Raw genomic sequence first — 27111 nt, 5'->3', positions numbered from 1 at the left:
AGCCTGTCAGCTCTAGTGGTGAATTGCCTTAATGAAAGCACTTTATTATCTAACTGAAAAGGACAGGGAAAAGATGAGGTTTAAAATGCTCTCTAACCATAGCTTCCATTCTTAACACACTTAAATAGTAATCAGTTTTCATCTTCATGTATTGATGCAAACATATCTGTATTTTGTTTACTTAAAAGACTTAGACAACACAAATAATCATTCTTCAGAAACAAGAACTTTTTATTGAGTTAAAAGGAGCACAGGGACATTTGAAAACCAGATAGTTACAACTCTCTCTTGAGAATAAGGAGCCATAAGCATTGAAGAAACCAGGAGATAAGACAGAGAGGAGCCCCAGTTTACTCTCCCAGCCAAACCCTCATCAAGGAACATAGATCACTGATGCCCTCCAACCCACTTCCACACTAATACATAGTTTCCTTCCGTGTTGAAATGTCAGTGTGCTATGCTCACCTCCACACTGATGGTGACCACTCACCTGTCCCAACTGTAAATCCCCTTTATATGCTAATAGAGGCTAAACATAGCTAGAAAAAACTTTAGGCAAATTTGGCAGCTATCTGCCTCCAGGGTCAATCCCAGATACCAAACAGCCACTTTGTTTTGTGGGCAAAGGAGGGACCAAATTGATTCCAGAACCCTCAGAGAGTGATTATATAGGCAACATGTGAAGACAAATGGTTTATATTGTCTATGCCACTTCTTTTGTTCTAGATTGAGTGTAGTATTGTTTATACAGCTACTAACAAAGTTACTTTATTACAAAATCTGTTGAATTTTAAATTAAAAATAATCGTAAGGCACATGTCTTGCACAATTGAAATTAGACAATTCTTGCCTCTAAGTAAAATATTCGAGTATATTTATACGACAGTTAATGAACTAGCATCTTATTTCTGAAGAGATTTCTTAAATGTAGTCTCACCAAAAGCAGAGAAACTGAAAGAAGATGACCATTTCTAGAAAAGAAACTCCATCTATGGTTATATGTTTATGTGTTTGAATTCAGTTGACAACAGCGATCATTTCTTTAATCAAAAGAGCATGTATTGAAAAATGAAACACCATAAAAATAAATATTAGAACAGTACATTTTTATCAAACACTTATGCAAAGGTAAAATATTTTTGCACAACTGTAAATTTCAATGCAATTTACATTACATTAACAAGATTACAATTTATGAAAGGTGAAAGAAACAAAAATAACTGCTTCCAACACCCATACTTCTGATCTGGTGATGGCAATTTTATCTGCATGGTCCATTCCATTTGCTTGAAGTTTTGGTGCATCCTTTAGCAAAATAAGCATGTCTCACTCCATTATTAGCACAGCATATTTTGTAAATGAAAGAATAAACATATAAAAATTATTTTGATAATTGCCTCAAGGGGGAGCTTACAGTTCATCTTGCAGATCCTTTGAGATTTCAAGCCATTCCAAGCTAAGGTTCTGATGCCATTCCTTATACAGATCCAGAATTATAAAACTCTATTTTCTTTTCTGGAGCCAAGTCAATGAATTATTATACTTCCATGCCGCTTTCTTTTCTGCTGCTTTTTGAAATCCACAGTGTGGACTGAGTTGGGCTAGTTTTTGTTCTTCCTTTACTGAAAAACATAAGAAGAAGTAAGTTCAGTGGCTGAGACTTCTTGTCAAATGGGGCATGTCTTGGTCCAAATGGAGATATTTCAGACCCTTATTATAACAGGGTCCTTCTTTGCTCACCAGCATATTTTTTCTTTCCTACAAAAAATGCTAGATTATTCCAGTATATGAAGATGGTAAATGGTTCATATGAAATAATGAGAAAACTAAAATAGATCTTTCTCTGAATCTTCACAGTTTAGAATTAGACATAGACACACACACACACACACAAACATGTTGGACGCAATACCACAAATTTTCATTGGAATCACCAATAAATCTTCATTTTTCTTTGATCAATGATTTTTGAAATTCTGCTTTGTGTATATTCTGCCACTCATATATGCTATATTTAATGCTAAGTCATCAAAATAGTGATTTTTTCCGAAGTATAAGGATCTTCCTGTTCCCCTCGTCCCATCAGTCTTCCTGTCCTAGAGTTGTCACTTAATCCCTGAAAGTTGAATTTCGCTTCAGTCTCAGAAACCAATGTAGCATAAAGCAGATTCAGGCCTTGACAATTTAGGAGTGTCTGAGTTCCTCTAGATCTGAGACTGGACTTTACTACTTGTCAGATGTAGAATTTGGACCCACATTTCCAGCCTGTGCCTTGGCTGGGCTGTCTTCTAACTGTCTTCCCATAAAATGGCCACTTCTCGGGCTCCCCCAAAAGTGCCTGTTCCTGAGTGTACCCAGGTCATCCTCTACCAGAATACTTATCAACATCTAGACTCTTTTCGGTCTAGTTTTCTGAGAATGAACCCTCACCTAGATCACTAGCCACTTCCTGTCCCCGTTTATTGTGTTCTGTACTTCCTTCCTCCTCCAGGCACCCCCTCCCAGCCCCACAGGCATGCCCTCCACCCCATTCTACTCACTCTCAGTCTACCAGGCATTGCAGAACTCCACCAAAGAGAGAAAAGAAGTCTTCCTAAACAAGCCTGAGCAACGCAGCTTTACAACATTACTTAAGTGACTTTAATTTAACTGTGAATTTGGACATAAAATATTATGTCCAAATTTTATGTTTTGGAGGTCTGTATCTAAATAAATAAGACCAACACATCTTTATCTATGAAGTCATCTAATATGAACAGAGAAGAAGTCAAGAAAAGTTTATGGGAACACATGGAATTTTTTTAAATGGTGAAAAAAGTGGTTAAGTTATTAATGTGACTTTTGGGTAGCATTAGTATTTAATTTAAGAGTTACTGCCAGTTAAGGAAACGAGAGTTATTATTTTGAACGTAACATGGAAGGATAGAAACCATCATGTGTACCAGACTGGAATTTAAACTTTCTGCAAGGCAGTCATATGATAATGGAGTTGAGTCTTTGATGAAGTTTCTCCTTGCTTTCCTGGAAGAAAGGAAAAGGAGAGGATCTAAGAAGGAACGAATTAAGCACTACAGCTAATTTCAGCTTTGGGAGCTACTCTATTTAGGTTTATTTTCTCACTCTGAGATTTCAAACAAGTGAAAACTCCACAGATCTTCAAGGTTTAAAAACCTGGAAGATTTTTGAATGAATAGAATCTCCACAATAAGACACTATTTGGAAGAAGGAGAATAAACTTTAGAGAAAATTTAGTTACCAGCACTTTTGACAGTTTTTAGTTTAGAAATGTGAATGTCTGCATAATATTTTTCAAGTCATATTTTCAAGCTGATTTGTTATTTCTGGCTTTACCTCAACAGATTGACTGGATTATGGGGGGATTTATATCAAATCTTCCCTCCACTTCACCACTTTTCACAATGATAAATCATCTTTCCATCTACACTCTTGGGAATTAACGGAAGAAACTAGATATTTACTATTATCTTTATTCTACACAAAATATTGAAAAGCAATTTCAACTGTGTTTCACATATGTATTGGAAAGCCAAGAGGACACAAAATGTAGTTTTAATTTGTTAGGCTTTATTTATCATTATTCAAAATGTCTTTTTTCTTTTTGAGTAAGATTAGTCCTGAGCTAACTACTGCCAATACTCCTCTTTTTGCTGAGGAAGACTGGCCCTGAGCTAACATCCATGCCTATCTTCCTCCACTTTATATGTGGGACCCCCTACCACAGCATGGCTTTTGCCAAGTGGTGCCATGTCCGCACCCAGGATCCAAATTGGTGAACCCCAGGCCGCCGAGAAGCGGAACGTGCAAACTTAACCACTGCGCCACCGGGCCAGCCCCCAAAATGTCTTATTTAAACAGCCAGTAAATCACAGGTTGCATCTTTTTAAAAATTTATGTGAATCATTTAGACTTTATATTTATTTAATTTTTCTCTGGAGTTTTTGTACTTAGTAGAGCCTTTAGGGTTTATTTCAGGAAAAGAAGAAGATGAGGTAAAAAAAGAGAAAAATGACTTATTTGCAGGTCCTTCCCTGATGGAGGCATTCTCTTGATCAATTTTTATTTGAAACATTTTGACAAAGATATCTATTTATTCTAGCTAAAGATGTCTAGTTCATTCTAGCAAACATACTCTTATTTAAACTCAAGTCTTTCTTTTCTTCGATACTCACTTATATTTCATATATTAATTGATTACATTGACAAATTGACACACATGGAAAAATTTCACTTCTAATTGAGGGGTATGGGTAAACAGATATAAAAGAATGCTGTCAAGAATCTCACTGCTAAGATATATCATTTTATTTCAAGATGCCTACTAAAAAGTGACCTATTTTTACCTCTGTACTTTACTTCCTATACTTAAAAGATCCTTTTGAAATGAAACAGAAGCTTATGACTTGAAATTTTGAAAAGCGATGACAAAGTACACCTACAAAAATCAAGTCTCGTGAACAACTTGGGGTCAAGATTGAAAGGTGTAGCATTAATGCTTATACATAATAAAAAAGAGACAGTGTGGGATAGTTGGATAGTTCTAAGCTTACAAGCATTCAACTTTCAGATCCACCACACACACTAGCTATGAGACCCAAGGCAAGTTGTGTAACCCATCTAAGCCATCATTTTCTCAACTGAAAAACAGAAACATAAGGGTACCTAGTTCATACGGCTTATGAGGATTAAACGAGATAATGCATGAATCTTATAACCAAGGTGTATCTCATTAGTTTGCATACGATGGGTTTGTGTTGCCCATCATGAAAATCAGAACGTTCTTAAGGCAATTTAAAAATATAATTTTTAACAAAATATATTTTTATAAAAATTATGTATAATTTCAATAGAATTTTATGAAATATTTTTAAAAGAGTTCTGAAAACCCACTTAAAATTTTGCAAGTTTTCTCTACCTATATGAATTATTTACCTTTTATGTACCATCTGGAAACAGCAGGTTCCAAAAGCAACCAGTATCAATAAGAGCAGCGGGATCGTTGGTATAACAACATAAATTAGATTGGGAATTATGCCTGCAAAAGTAAAACAATCTTAGTGTAAAAAGGTAGTTGAGGCAGGACTCTAACACCAAAGTTATATAAAAATTTTCCAAAAGTTTAAGATAAAATAGAATTATTGTTAATAAATAGATTCCAAGCAAAGTTCTTCCCAAAATACTGAATAATCTAACGAAATATTCCTATTTGGTAAAAATGAAAGACAAAATCATACTGTATTGGTAGCCATGCTCAATTCAATGTCCATATTTCCAGAACTATTTTCATATCTGCAATTCAGTTGGGGTTTAGTTTTCACAACATATTAATAATCTTAGCTATCTTACATCATTAATTGTTCTCAGTTATTACTTATAGAAACAAGCACTGATTATTAAAGAATAACAATCATTGTTAAAATAATTCTCAATTTATTAGATATGTAATTATCCTAACCAACAAGCTCAGTGCCATAATAATATGCAAGACTCTCTGGGACTAAACCAAAATATGTAAATATTAACTGATGATACAATCAGAACCCACAGACACAAGACTCCAGAGGCGTAAAGACTTTATCTTAATCAAATTCTAAAATGAATCACTTTTTAATCCTGTTCCATCATACTAGATAACATTAGGTAGTCTTGGTAAGATAAAAACTGCCACACTGAAGTCCCACACAGCTTAAAATGACTTTATTAAACATTTTTTCAATGTCATAAGAGGGAAAATATTCCTGATATAATTTTTACAGATATCTTTAAGTAGGTTTAGATGTTCTGAATGGTTTCAAAAGCCAGGTGCCTGAAAAGTGGAAAGTACTAAGATTTAATATCATGTCCACTCAAGAAAAGCAAAACTGAAAAACTATGCATGTAGTTAGCAAATTGAAAGCTGTCATCATTATTAATCTAAATAATTCTGGTCAAAGTACACTAGATTTAGATCAAACAACACATTTAACTGCGCATCACTGCCTTTGTTAACAGAAGAAGATACATTAACTGAGGCCCAGTGATGGGGTATTTTGGGGATAATTTGCTATGCTTTCACCCACTCTTGAGCTTTCAACAGTTGATTTTAAGAAGTTTAAGGATTCAGGAAATACATCCTTTCCTTTTCAAAACACCACCATGATCCCTTTATTTAATGTAAAGAAATAGAGAAGTATTTCCTACTCTTTCATGGATTTTGGATGACCTGTGGTAAGATTTGGAGACTTTGGGTCTTTGGCTCAATCTTCACAAAACAACTAGAATAAATAAATATTTCTGTCCAATTGGAATAGAGTCATGCTAAAACGAGTCCTTAACTGACACTAAGAGCAGTTTCTGACTAACGTGCAGTTTGCATTGGGATGGCATTGTGCGTCTTTTGCAGACAGTGGTGTGCTGGAGGCAGTTGGCTTTGGAGTCCATTGCATGCGTTCTTCTCAAGCTGCTATTCAGTGATGCCACTTTGGTAGCTTGAAATTGGCCAGAATTTTTTATTTACAACATGGAAAACCACGAGGGCTACAAATTAGGCTTTTTATTTTATATCCACCCCACCCAGCCAATCCCTCAACGTTTTCCAGCACACCACTGTTTGCAGCCCACTGAATGTGCCAGTTTCCACCATAACACCTACATCTTGTCGGGCAAGTTCCCTCTGGATCCAGGTTTTCATGTGGGTCAGTTAGTTTAGTACGAGATACATCCACTTTAAGTGAAAATTGGAAGAAAACAAGAAGTTTTTCTATTCAAAAACTAGCTTAGCATCATTTGTTCTAATCTAATTCAAAAGTGAATTTCCATAGGCTCATATTTAGTGCACCACTTCGCCAAGCTACAAGAAAAGTTGAGACCAACATGAAGCAAACTTTAAAAGCACAGTTTCTGCTCTTGACAAAGGAGTTAAAAACATGTGAGCTAATTACCTGCTTCAGTAACAACCACATTTTGATGGGCGTCTCCTGGTTGGTTTGTAAAGTATGTCTTTTCTGCAGGAGCTGTTGGATTAATCTCTACAAATAGTAAGAACAGGTTTCATATATAATAAGAGAAATAGAAATATAGATGAAAATAAGTTTATTATAAAACAATATAAACATCAGAGTTTTGATTTCTGAACATTTACAGCTAAAAGTTATATTTTGAATTTAAATTCACATGACATTATCTAACTATAAAGTCAACATTTAATTATCTTTGAATAAAGGATCCACTTGGTGAATCCTCGCAACTTGAATCCACTTGGTGAATCTCTGCTTCCCCAAACTGCATTTAGCCATCAACGGAATGTCTATGATGATGACAGCCTGCTACAGGTTATAATGACAAACCAGGCACAAAGCTAGGTAAAGATAAGAAAGAATTGGTGAGCATAAGAATGTGAGACACTAATTGCAATTCAAAAACAAGTAAAGATGACTCCTATACTAATATCAGTGTAATACTCAGGTTTCTCCTCTCAATAATCATCAGCAGATGACGGTATGTGGATTGCATCTGGAATTGATGATTCAAGTAGGAATGTTCTGAAGCACATTTCTGTCCTATACAACCAACATCATCCTTAGATTTGCTGTTTAATAGTGTCTATTTCTTTAAAAAATAATTGCAAATTAAGGCATGCAAATTGTTTCTTTCCCTGGTTTTATGAGATGAGATCTCCTTAATTGCCATGCACTTAAAAAATGTTGAAATTTCTTACGATGATCTGGTACTGCTCTGTCACCTAATTTTTTTCCTAGGGCACTGTTTGCTAAATTAATAGTTTGGTGAAAGTAAATGGAACTAGTAAGAAAATATCTGGTAAATTTGTTTTCATTTGTTCCAAAAACATAATTCTCTGTTTATTTTTGTCAATGGATGCAAAAGAAAAATCACATGCAGCATTTTATATTAGTTTTAGAATATTAAATCATTTCAATGTAATGTTTACTACTCTAATTTGGCCACATGGTCTCTATTCATTGGAAGTTTATGTTAAGTTCATATACCATCCTATGATAATATTTATTCTTGTACACATATTTTACCTGATAATAGCCTCCTCTGGTTTCAATACAGTCCTACCCTATACTCATTCTTCTACAGAATTTAGGCACTCTAATCCCATAGGTGCTCAACTGGTATTTGCTAAACAAACAATACAGATATTATGCAATTTATCAACATAGAACTGGCTATTTTTAAAATAATCTTAATAAACTTAAAATTAATGTAATTACTGATTAAGTAACAAAATTTTAGAAAACATAGTCCCATACACAGTCTTTTTAATGTCTAAGAATAAGAGTACAAAATGCAATTTTAATAAATACAAAAATTAGATTCAGAAGTATCCCCATAAAAATGTCTCAGGATAACTTTGGTAGACCCAAAGAATAGATATGTAGTTTGTAGAACAGTAACAAAAAATGGTGGATAAGAGAGTTAGAAAACTCAGGAGTGAATTTTTCAGTTTCTGCATAGCTAGTCCATTTCCTGCTACTTTGGATATCATTGGCCATTGCTATTAGACGGTATATAGAAGCAGAAAGAAGACTAAGTTCAAAGCACACAGTAATTCTCGCACAGTTGGAGAATAAAGTTCAAAATAAGTAGTGTTATAATTTGTAAATTTTAATTAGTTCCCCTGCTTAATCCCCAACCCCTTCACCACTAAAAAGCTAACCACTCAGAGCTAAAAAGGAGATGACTATATAAGCAAGGAATGTAATCAAACCAACAGCCTTCACTAAGAAAACATGAAGCTCAGGGAAGGTTAACTAAATAGAAAATAAATAGTTAAAGGTGAAAATATTTAAAGAAAAGAATAAAAAAATCTAAGCACATTAATAAGGCCAACTATAAAACTGTGCATATGCTGGGGCTGGCCCCGTGGCCGAGTGGTTAAGTTCTCATGCTCCACTGCAGGCGGCCCAGTGTTTCGTTGGTTCGAATCCTGGGCGCGGACATGGCACTGCTCATCAAGCCACGCTGAGGCAGCGTCCCACATGCCACAACTAGAAGGACCCACAGTGAAGAATATACAACTATGTACTGGGGGGCTTTGGGGAGAAAAAGGAAAAAAATAAAATCTTTAAAAAAAAATACTGTGCATATGCTACAAAACAATAAATACATAGAAGAATCTTATTCACCAAGTACAGATTATTCGAAGAGTTATGTAGAATATGGAAGATAAAAAAAAAATACTTTTATGTTTTAAATGCTCTTCCATGAATAACATAAACCTAGATTGCTTAAGTAAAGATTCTGGGGTTGATAGCATCCTGAATAATGTGGTAAGTATGAATGCAAAATAAAATAAAGCAAATGTTCAAAGGGTCAAATAGTTCACCTAAAAGATCACAGAAAGGAGAAGACAGTATTATGTTAAGAATACTTTACAATTTACTCTTTCATTCAATAGTTTTAAGCTCATAGTGTCATAAATTTAAAATATCAAAGAATTTCAACTTCATATTTTTCCAAGAAAAAAATAAAGACAAAGAACATAAGTACATTTAGCTTTGCACAGAACACAGATTTGGCTTTGCAAAGGCTTCCAGGAGGGTAATGATGGATTTAGTAACCAAGGGGTTTAAAGAATAAACTCACCAGGGATACAGAAAGTTGGCTAATATACTCAAGAGCAGGATAAACACAAGGAAGGGTAAATTTAATCCAAATAATCCCTTGTGCTTTATAGCTTATGAGAAAAGGCATCATTTAGTTTCAAGAGAATAATGGAAATAGCAGTACTTGATTATAATTGCCTTCTGAGAAAATATGTTATGAGGTCAAAAAGTCAGCCCTTGGAAGAGTTAAAACAACACTTCCAAACACTGAGGAGGAGAAAAACAGCAAAAATCCTCAAAGCCTAAGTATCTAATTTGACTTTCTTAGATGATTACAAAAATGAGTTTACATAGTTTTGATTAACCTCTCTTTTGGTCAAATATCAATTCAGCTGAGTTGTCTTCTTCAGAGTAATTCAAATTTACTATTTTCAACAGAAAATCATGCTGGTGTAACTCAGGTCAATGCTGTCTTCCCATTTTCTGCATATGGCAAGAAGCTGGAGACTTCAAACAAAAGCTAATTAAAGAGGCATATTTCAAAGGATCATAGGATCATAGAGGATCATAGGAAGAACGTGGCACATCCCCCCATTTTCTTTCAACTATGGTTCAATGAGTTTTGACCAGCCTGACTTTCACTGAGGGGCACATGCCAAATATCATGCCACGAAATGATAAGCCAGTGTCCCAGAGAATGTTGCTTTGTTCCCTTAAATTCCCCAGATAATCATCTAAAGAACTATTGATCAGATGTGTAAATCTATAGGTGCTTTGGTGACTTGTACCTACTTCACACACACTTTACTAAAAGTTTAAACTATTTTAAAATAGATATTTACTCTTCATAAATCTGTTTACAAAAACACAATTTGGCCTTAATATTAGAAATACTGGTTTTCTCTTAAAGACACCTCTCCAGATGTTTCTAGTTATTCCCTTCTATCTAACTCATTGGGCAGTTTGCTCTATAGCATGTGATGCGCTTCAGGACACCGAGTGACTGACATGCTGCAAAGTAACTCCATGTTTCATACAGAAAAATAACAAGAGCCAAAGAGAGTAAAACGTAAAGATAAAATTTAATGTAAGCAAATACGCACAAAATCTGCTATCCCGACTTATAATACTTCTACCTGGTTCATACTTGCAGATGTAATTGTGCTTCATGTTGCACCTGTCGTCATTCCACTGGTAAAGGTAGGGCCCGCCAAGGCCAGGATTGGCTGTCGGTTGATGATACATCACAACACACTTTTCACTCCCACAGGAAGGTTCATCGGTATACCAGTTTCTGCAAATACGGAGCAAGAGGAACACTTCTAAGTGACTTTCCCCATTCTGTTCTGACATCCTCTACAGGTAACAGAAATCTCCCTTCACCTTTTGAGTCCCCCAGGACACATTCAACCTCTCAGGATCCCTACTCACCGGTACTGGGAACTGCTTCCATCAGACCATTGGTAGAGATCTGGGCAGCCACCGGATGCTTGCCCTTCTCCATTTCTCCAAAGCCCGATCCAGAAATCACCATCAGAGATCCCTGTTCCTGGTTTTGTCAGGTTTTGCAACATGCTTTCTATTAGCTTCTGTTCTGTTTGATTCTCAAGGCTGAGAAGGGCTCCCCCCTCACTCTCACAAGCCAGACGTGCCTCCTGAAAGCTCACTCGGCTGGACAGTTCATGGAAGTAGGCCATTTTGTAGCAGGGATGCTTCAAGTCAGCAAAACACACCTTTTGGCCTGCAAAAAAGATGCCCATGTATTGATTATTTGAACTATAATCATAGTGCTACTATGAATTAAGATCAAAGAACCAATCAAAACAGGAAACATTCTACCAAGAATGCTTCTTGCATTGAATCATTGTGTAAAGTTTATTTTCTAGATTATCATTTTCAATTTATAAAAACAAATTGATTCTCTACTAACTTACAAGAATATTTTAAACATAGTACTTCAAGGAAATTTTTGTTAAGGGAAGTCATAATTCTTCCAGCTTAGATTTTATAAACTGATTACCATAGCAAGTGAAAGTAGCTAAAGAAATTTCAGGTACATATACAGTCAAAGGAGCTAAAAGATCAAGATTATGAAATAAAAAGAATAAGTCACAAATTTAGTTAGCAAAACAAGTAAAGTCAGGGCCAGCCCTGTGGCACAGTGGTTAAGTTCACACATTCTCCTCCGGCAGCCTGGGGTTTGCTGGTTCAGATCCCGGGTGTGGACCTACACACCACTTATCAAACCACACTGTGACAGGTGTCCCACATATAAAGTGGAGGAAGATGGGCAAGGATGTTAGCTCAGGGCCAATCTTCCTCAGCAAAAAGAGGAGGATTGGTGGCAGATGTTACCTCAGGGCTAATCTTTCTCAAAAAAAAATAAATAACTAAAGTTAAAAAAATCAATATACGTATCGTGTATGAGCTCCAATCTCTCAGTCAATGTCTTCTCTCTTTTTACACAGACATCTCAGATGAGTCATAAATTTCAAATAAAATCTCCCAAATTTGAACTTAGAGAATCAAGAACTCAAAACAAACAAACAAAGGACACATTTTAAATGTGAAAAAAAAATCGATGGCTTAGGGAACAGTTAGAAGCAATACATCATGAAGTAAAGGAACTAGCAAAATCTCATCAATCGTTCATTCTTGTCAATTTCTGATCATGTGGCTAGAGATCAGGGTAAGCTGAAATTTGACTAAACCTGTCTTTCAAAGAAAGTTAAATGATTAGCTAAAAATAGATTAGGTGGTAAATATTTAGTGGACTTGAAAATAAATTATTTTTCAGCTTTAGAGTCGCCACTTACATATTAAACACATATTAAATAAAAAGGAATTCTTCAAATTTAAGCTAAAAAATGTTCTTTTACACTAGTTGAAATTAATTCCTTTATGAGTTTCAAAGTAGTAACATTGCGTTTCTTTTGAACTTTCCCTCGTTCAGAATTTCATTAAATTTCAATCCAAATTCACTTAACTTTACCTTTCCCTTAAGTTAACCTTAACTACTGGTGGTTTTATTGCATATTTATTTAGGAATAAAGATTGGGGCCAACAAAATGTCCAAAATCTAAGAACAAATAAATAGAATATTCAGAATTTGGAAGGGAAATTTAAAACATAACTTTTTATTTATACTTATATTTAAAGGTTTTTATATTACAACAGTCAGTTTAACCACTTATCCTGATGTCTGTAAACCATTTTAAAAGTCACTATACATATGCATATATATATGTTTATATATAAAATAAATTTGTTCTAAGATATTAGCCAGAACCACAAATGATGCTTAAAATAATTCTTGAGACCTCTTAATGGAATATTACCTTATTATCAAACTTCATTGTTGTGACGTCACTAATTTACTTCTGCTCTAACAAAATCTATGAAAACTTAAATACATAGGCAACAAAAGTTTGATAAAAAATCTCTCAAAATTGAATTTCATACGCCTCTGCATTTAAGCAGAATGATTTGTCCTAATTACTTAGTAACATAACTTCAAATATGGATGAGGCCATACTAAAGCCATACATATAACAAGAATATCACACAGCGTATAGGATTTAGCTAACTCTATGGGCAATGGAAGTCCTATTGTTCTATCGTTTACACTTTCCCATTTTTACCAACAAACATGTATTCTAAGATTTTAGAGACAGCTTCCAGAATGGTCATGCTTTTTGTTTTATTTTTCATTAGCTTCTTTTGTTCACCTCTGATCTCTGCTGTCAACTTTAAAAAGAGACACAGAGCCTGCCTGTCACTATTCCTTATCCCCAACCTGCTACCCCTAGCCTACACTACTTTCTTAGTCTTTTTCTGATTTCAGTTTAGATTTGGCCTTGGAAAACAGACTATCAAGTATTTTATATAAAATTAAATCAACTTACTTTATGCTAAGAAATTAAGGTGTAGCTTTACTGCTTTCTTAAGATTCATCTGCATGAAAATCATTCCTGTTGGGATTGAACGGTTTTTCACTATGCATTTAATTTTGAAGCCCATCAAGAAAATCTGTCAGTAGTGGAGAGCTGGGGGTGTTATTGTACTTAACACTGGCCAAAAAATAAAGCATTCAAGCTTTATACTCTTAATTACAGTGTATCACACTGAGCCAATGTCAGTATCACATCTATTCTCCCCCAGAATCAGCAATTAATGACCTATGATCACACTCAGAGGCAGGAGGGAGCAGAAATCAGTGGAAACCATTAACCTCACAACAGTGTTGGGGTGATAGGCATTCGATATCTTGACACAAGCTGAGAACAGACAACTAATATAATAGTGGTTCCAGTACTGCAAGCAAGACAGCCAGTGGTCCTCTCTGTCTCATTAACTGTGATCTGGACCCAGGAGCAACATGCTGAAAAAATAAGAACAAGTTAGCAGACTGCCCCAACTAATAGTTAATGAAAAGTATCAAGTTAGTATGAATGATCACAGGCAACGGGATCAAAGAGACTTCAAGAGGACAAATCAGTGTGAAATAATCTTTGAGAGATGATGATGGAAATCCCAAGGGTTGATTCTAATACAATCATTACTTTTAAAAATTTCTCCTAATTTCTTACTAGGGTTTGTGATGACTTCATTGTTTAAAATGGTTGTTCCTGGTAATATTCTAACAACGTCATTAAGCCTAGTGATTTTTTTTTTTTTTTTGAGGAAGATTAGCCCTGAGCTAACATCTGCCACCAATCCTCCTCTTTTTCTGAAGAAGACTGGCCCTGAGCTAACATCCGTGCCCATCTTCCTCCACTTTATACGTGGGATGCCTACCACAGCATGGCTTGCCAAGCGATCCCATATCCACACCCAGGATGCAAACAGGCAAACCCCGGGCTGCCGAGAAGCGGAACGTGCGAACTTAACCACTGAGCCACTGGGCCAGCCCCAAGCCTAGGGATTTTTATGCTTGTATTTTTAAAGCAAGTTCTGTTTCCAATTTAATCTTCTACATCCTTTATATACTTCTAAGTCTCAAAATATATCAAGTGCATTCCCTTGAATTTTCAACTTGTTCAGTTTTTCACTCCAAGAACTCCCAGACTTGGATTTGATTCCAGCACCTTCAGATATTAAACTTGTCCAACAAGATTGTTTTGCAAGATGTGAAAAAGAAGCCAAAATTAAGAAGGAAAAAAAAAAGCAGATTAGCCAGAAGTTTCAATGAGGAAAAATTATACATGTACCAAAGCTGACACATATTCAGAAGATGCACTGGTATGATTTACATTCTAAAAGTCTCTGCTCACTATCTCTGATATATTAAAAATAAATTCATAGTGAGGATATAAAAACAATAATGAGAATCAACTTGTTTATAAAATTAAGACAGCACTTCTAATTACATGCATAAGAGAACTTTAAGTGTCATGTGGAAATTCCTAATACCACCAGTCGGTATTAGGAATGTTAATCTGTAGATAAATGTGAGTCTGTAGAGAAATAACAATACGGATAAGAGAAAAATCCATAGACAGGGATTATGTTTAAAATAATTCACAAGTAACACTGCACAGGCCCTGGATCATGGCCAGCCTTGACACTCTCTCTGGCTGTGGATGATGGAGCGGTCCAGGGTCCTAGGTGAGGGGGTAGTGGCTGCCCTGCAGGGGGACTCTTGGAGGAACAGTAGCCAATTACCAACTACAGATAGACATTAAGTCCAAAGTGTATTGATTGAATATCAGCTGTGTCCGCGGAGTCTGAACTGAAAAGTCACTAGCAGTTCAGATCTAGCAAAGCAGTTTCAGGAAATTATAGCCACATGGCACAGTTTTTTATGGTATATATACATAAACACTTAAAGCTGACACTGTGAATTTCTTTATATCCAATTTTATTTTACTCCTGATTTTCATCTTATTGTGCAAATTTGATCCAAGTTACAGCAAAATCAGCAAAAGAAGAAGCTATTGAACTGTTCACCGCCATTTCAGCTGATCCATTTGGCCGCAATAGCAGTGGAACTCCAACAGCTGGGAAACAAATGGTGCCCTAATTCCCAGAAAAGTTCCATTATTACGGATCTTCTGGAAGCAACTTTCCCACTTTCATAAGGCTAATTTTCCTAAAGAACCATTAAGATTACCTCCTCTCATTCTGTGAAATCACATGGAGAATTTCCTTTTCTCTTACTTTTAAATGTTCTATTCAGATAAAATCGTCCATCATCTACATTTACTTCCATCTGCTACATCTGCTCTTCCATTTAGTGTTCTACTACCCATAAAACATTCCGATACATATTCAAATAACTAAATAACAGGTTTTCATTACAATATGCCTACCTTGATACTGTCTGACGATTTACTAAATGTTACCTAGTATCTGGAGTGAGAAACATCTTAATGTTGGCTTGTTTATAAGAGAGAATTCCACCTAGGATTCCACACCCATTGGTTTCATACACACACACATTGCACAGAACTACATACAGACACACGGACTTCTATTTAGAGATAATTCTCAGTATTGTCTACTAAAATAAACATTCCTATCACCGTCACAGCTAAGATTCTGCTACTATTTCCACGAATAGATGGTTTTGTCTTCTCTCTTAGTCATGAAAATTCCTTTAGAGCTAAATATTGGCAGAGTTTTAAATGGTTTGGCAATGATGTAATTGCAAGGCCAAACTAATAACGTGATGGCAGTTTACTTTTTCTTCCTGAATAGAAAGGATCTATGATTTGTTTTGACTTTGCTTATAACTATTAACTTTCTGATAGTTGAGTTCTCATTAGTAACATTTTAGTAGTAACATTTTTCTTATACCTTTCACTATAATTATATATTATCCATATAAAAATAAGTATTGAATTTATATCATATTTTTCAAGTAAAACATGGAAGATATTTTATGAATTCCTATTGTTCAATTATGATCTACCTTTAGTTGCAAAGATACAGAAACTTGTATAAAAGAGGATCTACATAATAAAATCTTTCCAAAACCAGATTGACTGGACTTTGGAGATTTTACTAGAATCCCCCAAAATAATTTGTTTTTCATAATTCTTTCTTACTTCCCTCAAAATCACACTGATAAATATGCTGATACTGCAATATACAGTGTGACATGACCTCTGATAGCAATGCCTGCACTTCTGAACTAGAAGAAAGGGAATGCTATTGATCTGAAGTGTTCTGCTCTCCGTGTTCAATATTACACCAACTTCTTAAGAAATTTTTTAATAAAAAATGTTTTGCTATAATAAACTTTATTTTTGCAACAGAAATTCTACAATGCAATTAATTGCATAGCACACTGTTAAGATTGTGCTAGAATCCATTTTCCTACATTGATACACAAAACAAAAACTGCAGTCCTGGGTCACTTTATGGAGGGTAGTGGCAGCTGCAAGGCCCATCTCTCCAGCTGAGAAAACCACAAGCTTTCTGAGAAGGGGGTGAAACTCAATTTTTTAAAATCCTAATATTTAAAATCAATGTCTAAAAGATAAATTGTAAACCAAGTAACTGTGTGAGCTAAGAGTTCAAGCATTCAATCAATAAGACCTGGCTTGGAATCCCAGAGCTATAGCACTTGAACTGTGAGGACATGACTTAAACTTTCCTGGTCTCAGCTTTGCTACCTAAAAAGTGAGAATAGTTATGAGTTTTAAAGAAATAATGATAGTAATAATAGCCTGACATTGATCGATAATTTAGCATGCAGGGCCTCATTGCAAGTACCATCCATGCCTTTGGGTAAATCAGAAAAAGATGATCTCTCCTGGTGACATAGGCTGCTCAGCTAGAAAAAGTTGTGTTTTTCTCCAGATGGCCTCAGCTCCAGGCACAGGGCTTGCCAGGCTGAGCTCCCTCTCATAGCTTCTTGGTGTGCACCCCTGTGCATGCTCCAACCATCACAGCTGTCTCCAAACCCCTTTTATCCCTCCAACAATGCCATGACGTAGGTGCTCTCATCCCTTTATAAAAATGAGGCAAGGGGGAGGGGCTGGCCTGGTGGCGTAGTAGTTAAGTTCATATGTTCCACTTTGGTGGCCAGGAGTTCCTGGGCCCGGATCCTGGGTGCAGACCTACACACCACTCATCAAGCCATGCTCTGGTGGCATCTCACATACAAAGACAAGGAAGATTGGCATAGATGGTAGCTCAGGGCCAATCTTCCTCAATAACAACAAAAACGCATGAGTCAAGGGGGACCTAGAAAAGTTAAATAATTTCCCCAAATTCACACAGCTCCTAAGTGATACAGCCAGGGTTTAAAACGAGGGAGTGTGGCTCTGCAGTACACGTATTAACCCAGATTTCTATGCAGCTTCCAGATACATTTTAAATATAATGTTTTTCTAAGGTCAAAGATTTCATAAATAAAGGGATTGATGAATATATACACTATTCATGTTTTCTATATTCTAATTACTAGCATTGATCTGTTATTGATTCCTGGGTAGCTCATATATGCAAGGAGCTGTGCATCTAGAATTTGTTTCTTAGCAGATTGTAGATTTTCTGTTACTGGACATTTAGACACAAGATGAATATCAGAACAGCTATCTCATATTTTCAGACCATATATGTCCTTAATGATTTTTTTTATCTAGCCCTTCGATTTTCCAAATAAAACAAACAAGGCCCAAACTGAACTTTTCCCAACTACAAGGAGTATAACTTTAGTCAAGTTTTCAGGTCGAACTCAGTCAAACATTTGTGTTCAGCAACAAATCAGTCCAGGCCTAAGATCCTAAAAGTAATTCCCAACGCAGAATCATAAATTCAGTTGTGTACATCCATCCACCTGCGTGCGAAGTGCTCAGCACAGAAGGCAGTTGTAAAAAATAAAAATTGTTAGCGAGAACGTCAGCTGGATTTCCAAGCTGGACCCCTTTACACAACACTGTCTCTTTTCTAATGTTAATGTCATACATATCACCATCCTCGGGAAAAGGAGTTATAAAAACAAAACCATAAAATGATGAAAAACAGCAGTTAAGGAATAATGGCTATGATAAATGTGTAGTTTATTAAATGACTAGTAATAAGATTAATCTGTTCTTTTCTTGCCCAAGAGATACTTAGAGTAATTGCATCTTTGAAAACTGCACTGTCATCACTTTATGCTTTTGATGATGTCATGGAAGAGTACCGTGGGCTGGGCCACGCTCAGCAGTTTTTTTTTGTATCTCCCTTGCATTACATTATTCTACAAGCTACTGGTCACCACCCATGATTTTGCAACATTCTGTGGCATCTGCATGATAAAAAGACAGGTTTCAATCACTCAGTATCCTAAATAAAATGTTTTCCAATTTTAATAAGTTCAAATTCATACATATTAAAGTGTTCTGCAGAAATTTGGAGGCACCATGAAATACACTTAATCCCATTTTGCAGCACAAAAAGATTAGAGATCACTACTGGGTGCACTAAAAAGAAAAACAGAGAGTAAAAAAGAGAAACACATTACTTCAAAACACTTCAAGTGTTTAAAAATATTCACACACTCTTCGAACATATCCTCCCATCTTAGAGACTTGAATTTTGAACTCTTCTTTTTCATATGTCTCTATCCCCATAAACAAAATTCTCTTACCTTTGTCCTAAAGAAGGTGTCATTATGTACCATTCACTTCACAAAATTACATGATTGCAGCCCCCTTAGATATTCTCTATATACCTGTGTTCAGCAACAAATCAGAACAGGTCTAAGATGCCAAAAATAATTCCCAACCTAGAATCATAAATTCAAAAATACTCTTTGACGATTATCCTCATGCTTACATATTTTTATTGCATATTCATGTATCGAAACAAGCAATGCCACTAACCTATAAAAAATACTTTTTTATTACTGCTAGATGCTATTAAATCTCCTGGGGTAGATTATGATGATGAAGTTGTTTGAAATGTTATTTCTTGTGAAAATATCTTCACTTCATTTGTAAACTGTGCTCTCAAATTTGAAATGGGTGATATATTTTAAAATATTGGAAAGTACCTTATTGACTATTTTAATGCAGTAAAATAAAGAGAATTTCCATAAATGATCATTTTATGAGTTCCTGTCTTTTTGGGGAGTTAAGTGGTTATTTTGATGTTCTATGTAGAAATTACAAATAGTTGTATTGAAATTTAATAAATAGAAAATATATTCCATATGTTGTGAGCATGTTCCTAATAATGGCCCCAAAGAGCTTGATTCAGTCAACAGGTGCTTGAGTACAGAATTTTGGTAAATGGTCCCCAGTGCTACAAAAAAGTTGATGCGCCACTCAAAACTTAGCATCCAAAAGGCAGACATCAGACCTACTGCTTCCAAAATTTCAGGCTTTACACTGCTCTCGACTCATGCCATTGTGGCTGAAACATACCTTAAAAAAAAATTAGGCTTCAAGGGATAAAAATCACATAGCAATTTATAATGATTAAATTTCGATATGAATTTTTATGCCCAAAGACAATTAAATTACTCATAAGAAAAACATAATGAAGTAATTGTTTTAATATCAAGTAAACATCATCATTTGTGCTAAATTAAATAGATCATGTTCAGTTAATTAGAAATTTTCCAGATGTCACCTACAAGATGCCTATAAATGCTTAACAGGAAAATACAGAAAAAGGTTTGGAACAATTTGTGCAATAAAAGAACACAAATAAACTTTTCATCAGCAATGTTTAGTTCAGTTTTCACTCTGGATATCCATTTCCTCCCTTGCAAAGTTTAAGGCATATAAACAAGAATATACCAAAAGGATACTAAGTTAATGAAGTGTTTCTACTGTTGAAAAAACACCTTATCTTCAAAGCATGGTCTCTACTATTCATTCATCTGCAAGAATAACTCCGATAAACACAAAGGCAGCCAGATATGTAATTCACACATTCAGATAGGTCTACAGAGTGAACTTTCTCTTCCAAGCCAAATTAGGGAGGAAAGAAACCTAATTGTCATGGCTTCTGTAACCTTCTTATTTGATACTATCAAATTTTCATTTTACAAGCAGCCTGATTTTCTTCCTCCTCCCAAAATGTAAGCAACACGCATATCCAAATGACATTTCACAATATATTTAATTCCAGTGTCCCCAGAGAGCCAAAAAGTTAGTGGAGAGTGATTGATAACTACACATTTAAGAATTATATTCTGAAGATGTAGGACATCACATATTGCCAAGGGGAAGATCAGTAACAATTAAGCTTAATATGCCAGTTTCCAAAGGTCTGGCTTCACTACTGATTAAGTTGCTGTCATCTGTCATCTATTTCTACCTCTAGAGACACCTGTTATACAGATACACAAAATGGGAAAAGGAATTCGTGCTTTTTTACACTGAAAAAAAACTTCCCACACTTAAAACACATGCCTACATACATTCGACAAATATTTATTTTAACACTTTAATGAGCATCGCAAGAGATTTCGATAAGGGAAGTGATGTTCAATTTTCATGGCCTACTCATTCATCCTAGGCTTTTGAGAACATTCATGTTTTTTAAGAGACCTTCCCAAAAAGTAAGGGAGGGTGAATGCAATATAAATTGCTCAACAATAGGACAGTGAAAGTCGAGGAAAAGAAAAATCAGAGAGAACTCTAGCAAGATTGCCAATTCTGATGCATTTCTTTGCACTTACTCAACAGACCTAACTCTGCACCTACTGTGTGCATGAGCCTGCAGTCACTATGACATGCACCTCAACCCAACCACAACCTACTTCATTTCCTGAGAAGTCCCCAACTTGGAATGAGATATGAAAGGAAAAGATTTCACGCACAATGACCAGTCCCTGTTCTTTGTCAGCCCTCCTGAGAACAAAGGCAGCGTGCCCAGGGGTGGCTGAGCGACCCACAGCGAACAGGTCTGGTCTCAGAAATCATCCTAGTGAACAGGATGAGGGGACAGAAGTCGAGCTAGGCCAACAGGGGGTGGCATTTCTGCAGCGGCTCTCTGTCTCTGGATTCCCTCTCCCTCCGCGGTACCCCACCCCTTTTGCAGGTGCCAAGCCCTGCCCAGTAGCCAACTCTCTTACAAAGAAAGTGGAAATCACTCCGGGAAAAGGCTGTACCGCTCATGATGTACTGCTCGCTTTGTAGCTACTCAATCAAGCACTTCCCCCAAATGTCAACTTTTCTCTGTGTGTGTTTTGGGCGGCCGGGAGAAAGCAGAATACAATCCATTCCACCACCACCCCACTCTTCCTACTCCTGGCCCCCTGTTCCGCACAGGTTTCCAACCCCCCGGAAGAGCCTCCATCCCCAGGACAGCTGCCCCGCACCTCCCTCACCCTGGGCGCCCCATGGTCCCCTCTCTGGCCCGTCCGCTCGGCGGGTGGCAAGTGGCCCCCTGACTCACCGCTGACCACCCGACGGCAGAAGGCTCCGTGGCCGCAGAGCAGCGCGGCGCCCAGCAGCAGCGAGACCACGCGGCTCATCGCGGCGCAGCGGCAGCAGCAGGTGTTGATGGAGCGAAGGCGGCCTCTGCTCTAACCCTGCAGCCTCCCCGCCTCCTCTCTGACCCTACTCTCTCCGCCCGAGCCCAGCTGCAGGGTCCCCAACACGCATCGCCTTTGGCCGGACCTGGCGCCGGGCGCGCTCCTGCCGCGCGCGGGCGTAGGGGCTGGAGCGCACGCCCCGGGGGGGTGCGCGTTTAGGGAGAAGGAACAGAAGTGGGAGTATCCGTGTCTGTTGGAGAGGTGAAGAAGGAACCCTGATTTGGATTCCACCCGCCCCCTTTGCTCCTCTCCGCGGCCTCTGGCTAGTGAGGGGCTGAGCCCGTGCGCCCCAGACGCGCTCCCGCAGCAGCAGCTCTGCGCTGGAGGCGCGTCTTATATACTCACATCCCGAGGTCCCAGCCCCTTGCTAGTAATAATTTTTAACTACTTCGTCTCTCCTGCTGTGTGGAGCATCCCGGCCCCTCCCTTAAAAACTGGAGCCACTTTGAAAATAATCCAGTCAGCAGCCCCACCTCCTCCTCTCCGCTCCTCCCAGTCTCCTCTTTCCATTCGCCGACAGACTCGATACTCATTTGTGTAAAATGTCACAGCTTTGCTATTAAACTCTGGCAAAAGTTGGATCCATTTGGTTTTCTCAAAGATTAATATCCACGGGGATGCCAAGCTGTGAGGCCTTTCTCTTTTTATGCTAAATTGCTTGATCATATGTATTGCTAGATGCAGAGCGCTAGCCACTATTTAAGATGGATTGGCGGAGTGGGAGCCAAAACCTGCTCAGTGAATTATATAACGTGGCAGGTTTTTCCCCACCTAGGTTCTGCAAATAGATTACTTCAAAGCAGGTTGTTTGGTTAAATTGCCACAGGAGCAAATTGAAGAGAATATTTGAAGCCCAGTTTCCTTGATTATTCCAATCTCAGTATTTGCAGCTCCAGAAAAAAACCGTCGACACAAAATAAATATTCTGAATACTTGGGAATTTTCTGGATATAAATGCATGTATTTCTTTGCAATCATTTATTGGTGACTTAGGGTTTACATTAGAAGTAAAACATTTTAAATCCTGCAAAGGCACTTTTCCACAACTTTACCAGCACTTTATTAAAATAGTGTTCATAAGAATGCTAGAGTTTCCTGGAGTATTGGAAAGAAATTCATGAGAGTTTCTCCTAAATCTAGTTGATGATAGGAACACTGGGGATGCTCTCATAATGAACTTCGGTAGAATTGATATTTTGCCATTACGTTGCCTTAAATGCACCAGGACTTGTAAAATAAATTTTTTTGGTTTTAATGAGTAGTACACTTTCCTATAACACCTCCGTCTTTGATTTTCATAAGCCATAAGTACACTCTAAACATATATTGGACTGTTTTCTTGAAAATGGAAAGTCAGTTCTGCTATAGTAAGGAATTACAGTAAGTCTTGCAGAATAAGAAATTTTAGCACTTGGAAAGAACTTAAAGATTCTTAAATACACCCTATTCAAGAAAGTAGAATTTCAAAATAATTATAATGTCTATCACTTTATTTTTCCTTGTATAACTATTAAAAATATTAATTTATTGCAGGGCCATGGGCAATTAATAAATCTTGTAGAGAGCAGGCATTTTGTGAGTTTCATCATCTTTTTCCTTTCATGCCACGCTACTCCCAGATATTCACGTGGCTGGGAGTTGCCTTGAAAAGGTTCCTCTTTGGGAAGGAATACCAGTGGATTACAACATAAGCACTAGATATCATTTCCTACATATCAATAGACCCCTAAATGTCCCAAATGTCTCTGATGCCTAAAAAGCCAGCGAGTTCTTGAAGCTATTATTGGCAAGGGGGAGTCAAATGGTTTTAGTATTTCAGAAAATCCAAATTATGGTAAGAACTCTCCTCAATCTGGTTTCACAGATTTCCTAAAATATAGTTTCTTGTCTTTAGCTAGAATTCTATCAGTTCAGGGTGGCTGTACGGGTTGTCTAGGGCTGTTCAGCAGTTATTATAATCATTGTTTGACTTAGGACAATAAATTATTAAAGATTCTCTTTAGATATGATGTTTTTAAGGGACCTGGCTGACAAAAGCAGATTTTTCTATTTCTCCATCACTAGAAAATATCTGGATGGATCATCACTAAACAGAGAGCATATTTTGAGTAGTCTTAAATAATAGAATATGAGTGGTACTAGATATTTCCTTTGGAGAGCAAGGCGGGTGGGGGCAGGGTCTCTCAAGTAATTTTTTTTCATATAGCATAGTCGGAAATATAAATTAAAAATTTTCAACCAAATAGCATTTTCAAAAAATATAAACTTATTTGAATTTAAGGGACTGAAACAAACATTCATTAAGTTTTTTTTTATAACATTGGCTCTGAGCTAACATCTTTGGCCAATCTTTTTTTTCTTCTTCTCCCCAAAACCCCCCAGTACACAGTTGTATAGTCTAGTTGTAGGTCCTTCTAATTATGCTATGTGGGACGCCGCCTAAGCATGGCTTGATGAGCGGTACCATGTCCGTGCTCAGGATGCGAACCGGCAAAACCCTGGGCCGCCAAAGCAGAGCGCATGAACTTAGCCACTCCACCATGGGGTGACCCTTCATTAATTTTTTAACAAATGACTTTCATTGTTTTTCCCTGTGGATATGCATAAGGTATCATAGGAGACAAATGACCTTCTCATAGCAAATTTATTTTAGTTCCACATTAAGGGAGCAAAATTAGAAGCTTAAGAATTGCTTTTGGATCCATCAGGAGATAGGGGCTCCCTCAAGGGTGATGAAGAGACCCTAGGGTTCTGTGAGGCACATTTGCACATGCGTGGAACTGGGCCTCCGGATTCCCTGAAACCAAGGTATGGCAAGACCATGTGACTGGGGACTGGCCGTCAGGAGAGAGGTCCATCGCAAGTTAAGATTCTCTGCCCGTTTAAAAAGAAAAAAAAATCAAATGAGAGCTTCAAACTGATTGGGCTAAGGAGTTCTACATTGATTCAGCAACTCAAAACACGTCTCTTGAAGCCCCCAAATAGAAAGGTGATCTCCATAACAGTGATTCCAGAGAAATCTCAAGCAGGAGTCAGTCGCCGAGTCTCCGGAGGCTCTGAAACATCCATTGAGCAACAATATTTGGAATCCAAAGTTTTGAAAGTGACATCAGCGTCCTTAATAGTGCACTATGGAATCTGTATGTCCCAAATATACCACTTACCCCTTCATTCTCCCCATCCCTTTTCAAATGTCTACAATTCCCAGTGAGCATCTGTTTCTTGTGTCCATTAATAAGCCTCAAGGACAGACGGTCTGAATTCCAGGCACTGATTTGATTCAGTGGCTTCTCATTTGGGCAACTCTACACAGTGGCTTCAGCCTCAGTCACAGCAGGGTTCAGTCATATGTGTTCCAGAGCAAAAAGTGACAAATACAGTTGTCTAAGTCAGTTTGGGATGCTCTAACAAAGTGGCATAGACTGGGTGGCTTATAAACCACAGAAATTTATTTCTCACAGTTCTGGAGGCTGGGAGTCCAAGATTATGGTACCAGTGTAGCTGGGTTCCAGTGAGGACGCTCTTCTGTGTTACAGACTGCTGGCTTCCAGTTATACCCTGAAACGACAGACAGAGAACTAGAGAGCTCTCTGGGGTCTCCTTTACAAGAGCACTAGTCCCATTCATGAGGGCTCCGCTCTCATGAACTAATTAAATCCCAAAGGCCCCACCTCTTGATACTGTTGCATTGGGGGATAGGATTTCAACATACGAATTTTTGGGAGGACACAAACCTTCAGTCCATTGCAATGGTATACAAAGGGAATTTGTTACAATGTTAAAAGTTATTAAAACTTTATATTAATACATTTTAAATGTTATTGGAATCGAATACTACCTAATTTATTCACTCTATTACACTTTATTTAATAATGTTTAATGATTTTCCTGAGCACTATGAATAATATTGCCGGGACATAATAAAATAAATATTTGAAAGTGAAAAATAAAAACATTACTAAATAACTGATTCAGCAGTAGGTTTCTTTTTTCTGAATAATGGTTAGTTGTCATTTCTAGGAAGAGAGCACTGAATCCAAGGTGTTTTTTCCCAATTCTTCAGAGATGACACCTTGGCATCTGTGTGGGCATGTAACGGGCTCAAAGGCAAGGATGAGCAGTTGGCCAAATTCCCCTGAGATTTACTCGTTCTTTTCAAAACATGTCTGTGCTATGGAATACGTGACCCACCTCATTCAAGAGCCCGTTCTACTCTTCCTCAAAATCCCAGGGGAAGTCTTGGTTTTCACTGGGCTGTTGAAGGGAGCTTCATTGTTCATAATGCTGTTAGAAATGTAATGAAGAATTATATGCACTACAAAACATGCTTTCCTATCATTTAATGCTTAAATTTAGGAACTATTGAGTCTGTTACGTGCTCTGACCATTCAGGTGGTGAGTTAAAAATATTTATGGAACTCAATTACTAGAAACATATCAGATTTGAGGAATCACATAAATTTATGTGAATGTCTAACTGCATATCAACTCAGTAAATTAAAATTTCCTTTTAGTGCTTCCCTATTAATTTAAAGCAATGCCGTTGAGCACTATTGTTATAAATCTAGCATGAACCAATACTTTTTATTCTAATCTTGGTTAATTACTAAGTCTGGTTTTAATATATGCTAGTACAACCAAACAAAATTGAGATAATTAAAACAAAAAAGGTTAAGCTAAAGTCATCCTTGCTTCAAGTGTCTAGCCTGAATTACCGAGAGACATAACTGATGAACTCCTCATTGAGTATTTTGATATGGAAAAATTAGTTGGCTAGAAGAAACATAGATCTAAATTTTCAGTTACTATGATCTTGGGCAGGTTTCTTCACTTTTTTGGTTTTCACTTTTACAAATAAAAAGAATTAGTTGGAGAAGTTCTGTGCTTCCAGACTGGATGGGATTCCGCCCCAGAAATACTCAGTTATTTCACAAATTTTTCTCCTTAATTTTTATGTGCACTAGAAATTGTCTCTGGCCAAAATGAGTCATGTATTATCTTTATACATACACTAATTTTCCAAATATATATAGATGCAAACTTAATTTTAAAATGTCA

The 27111-nt window shown here is 37.0% G+C and overlaps 1 protein-coding gene across 1 annotated transcript; it reads right to left on the bottom strand.

Moving 5' to 3' along the window:
- Positions 1-207: 207 nt before the first annotated feature.
- On the bottom strand, positions 208-22396 carry CHODL (chondrolectin). The gene is made up of 6 exons (XM_008520246.2): positions 21915-22396; positions 11001-11310; positions 10706-10863; positions 6939-7025; positions 4951-5053; positions 208-1622 (listed from the first exon to the last, which is right to left on the bottom strand). Exons 1-6 carry the CDS (start codon positions 21991-21993, stop codon positions 1538-1540), a joined length of 822 nt encoding a protein of 273 aa, XP_008518468.1. The 5' UTR covers positions 21994-22396; the 3' UTR covers positions 208-1537.
- Between the last annotated feature and the right edge of the window lie 4715 nt (positions 22397-27111).

Source organism: Equus przewalskii, chromosome 27, assembly GCF_037783145.1.
Source record: "Equus przewalskii isolate Varuska chromosome 27, EquPr2, whole genome shotgun sequence".
Taxonomy (NCBI): domain Eukaryota; kingdom Metazoa; phylum Chordata; class Mammalia; order Perissodactyla; family Equidae; genus Equus; species Equus przewalskii.
Note: the sequence above shows the minus strand (reverse complement) of the source record. Positions and strands in the feature narration are given on the sequence as shown.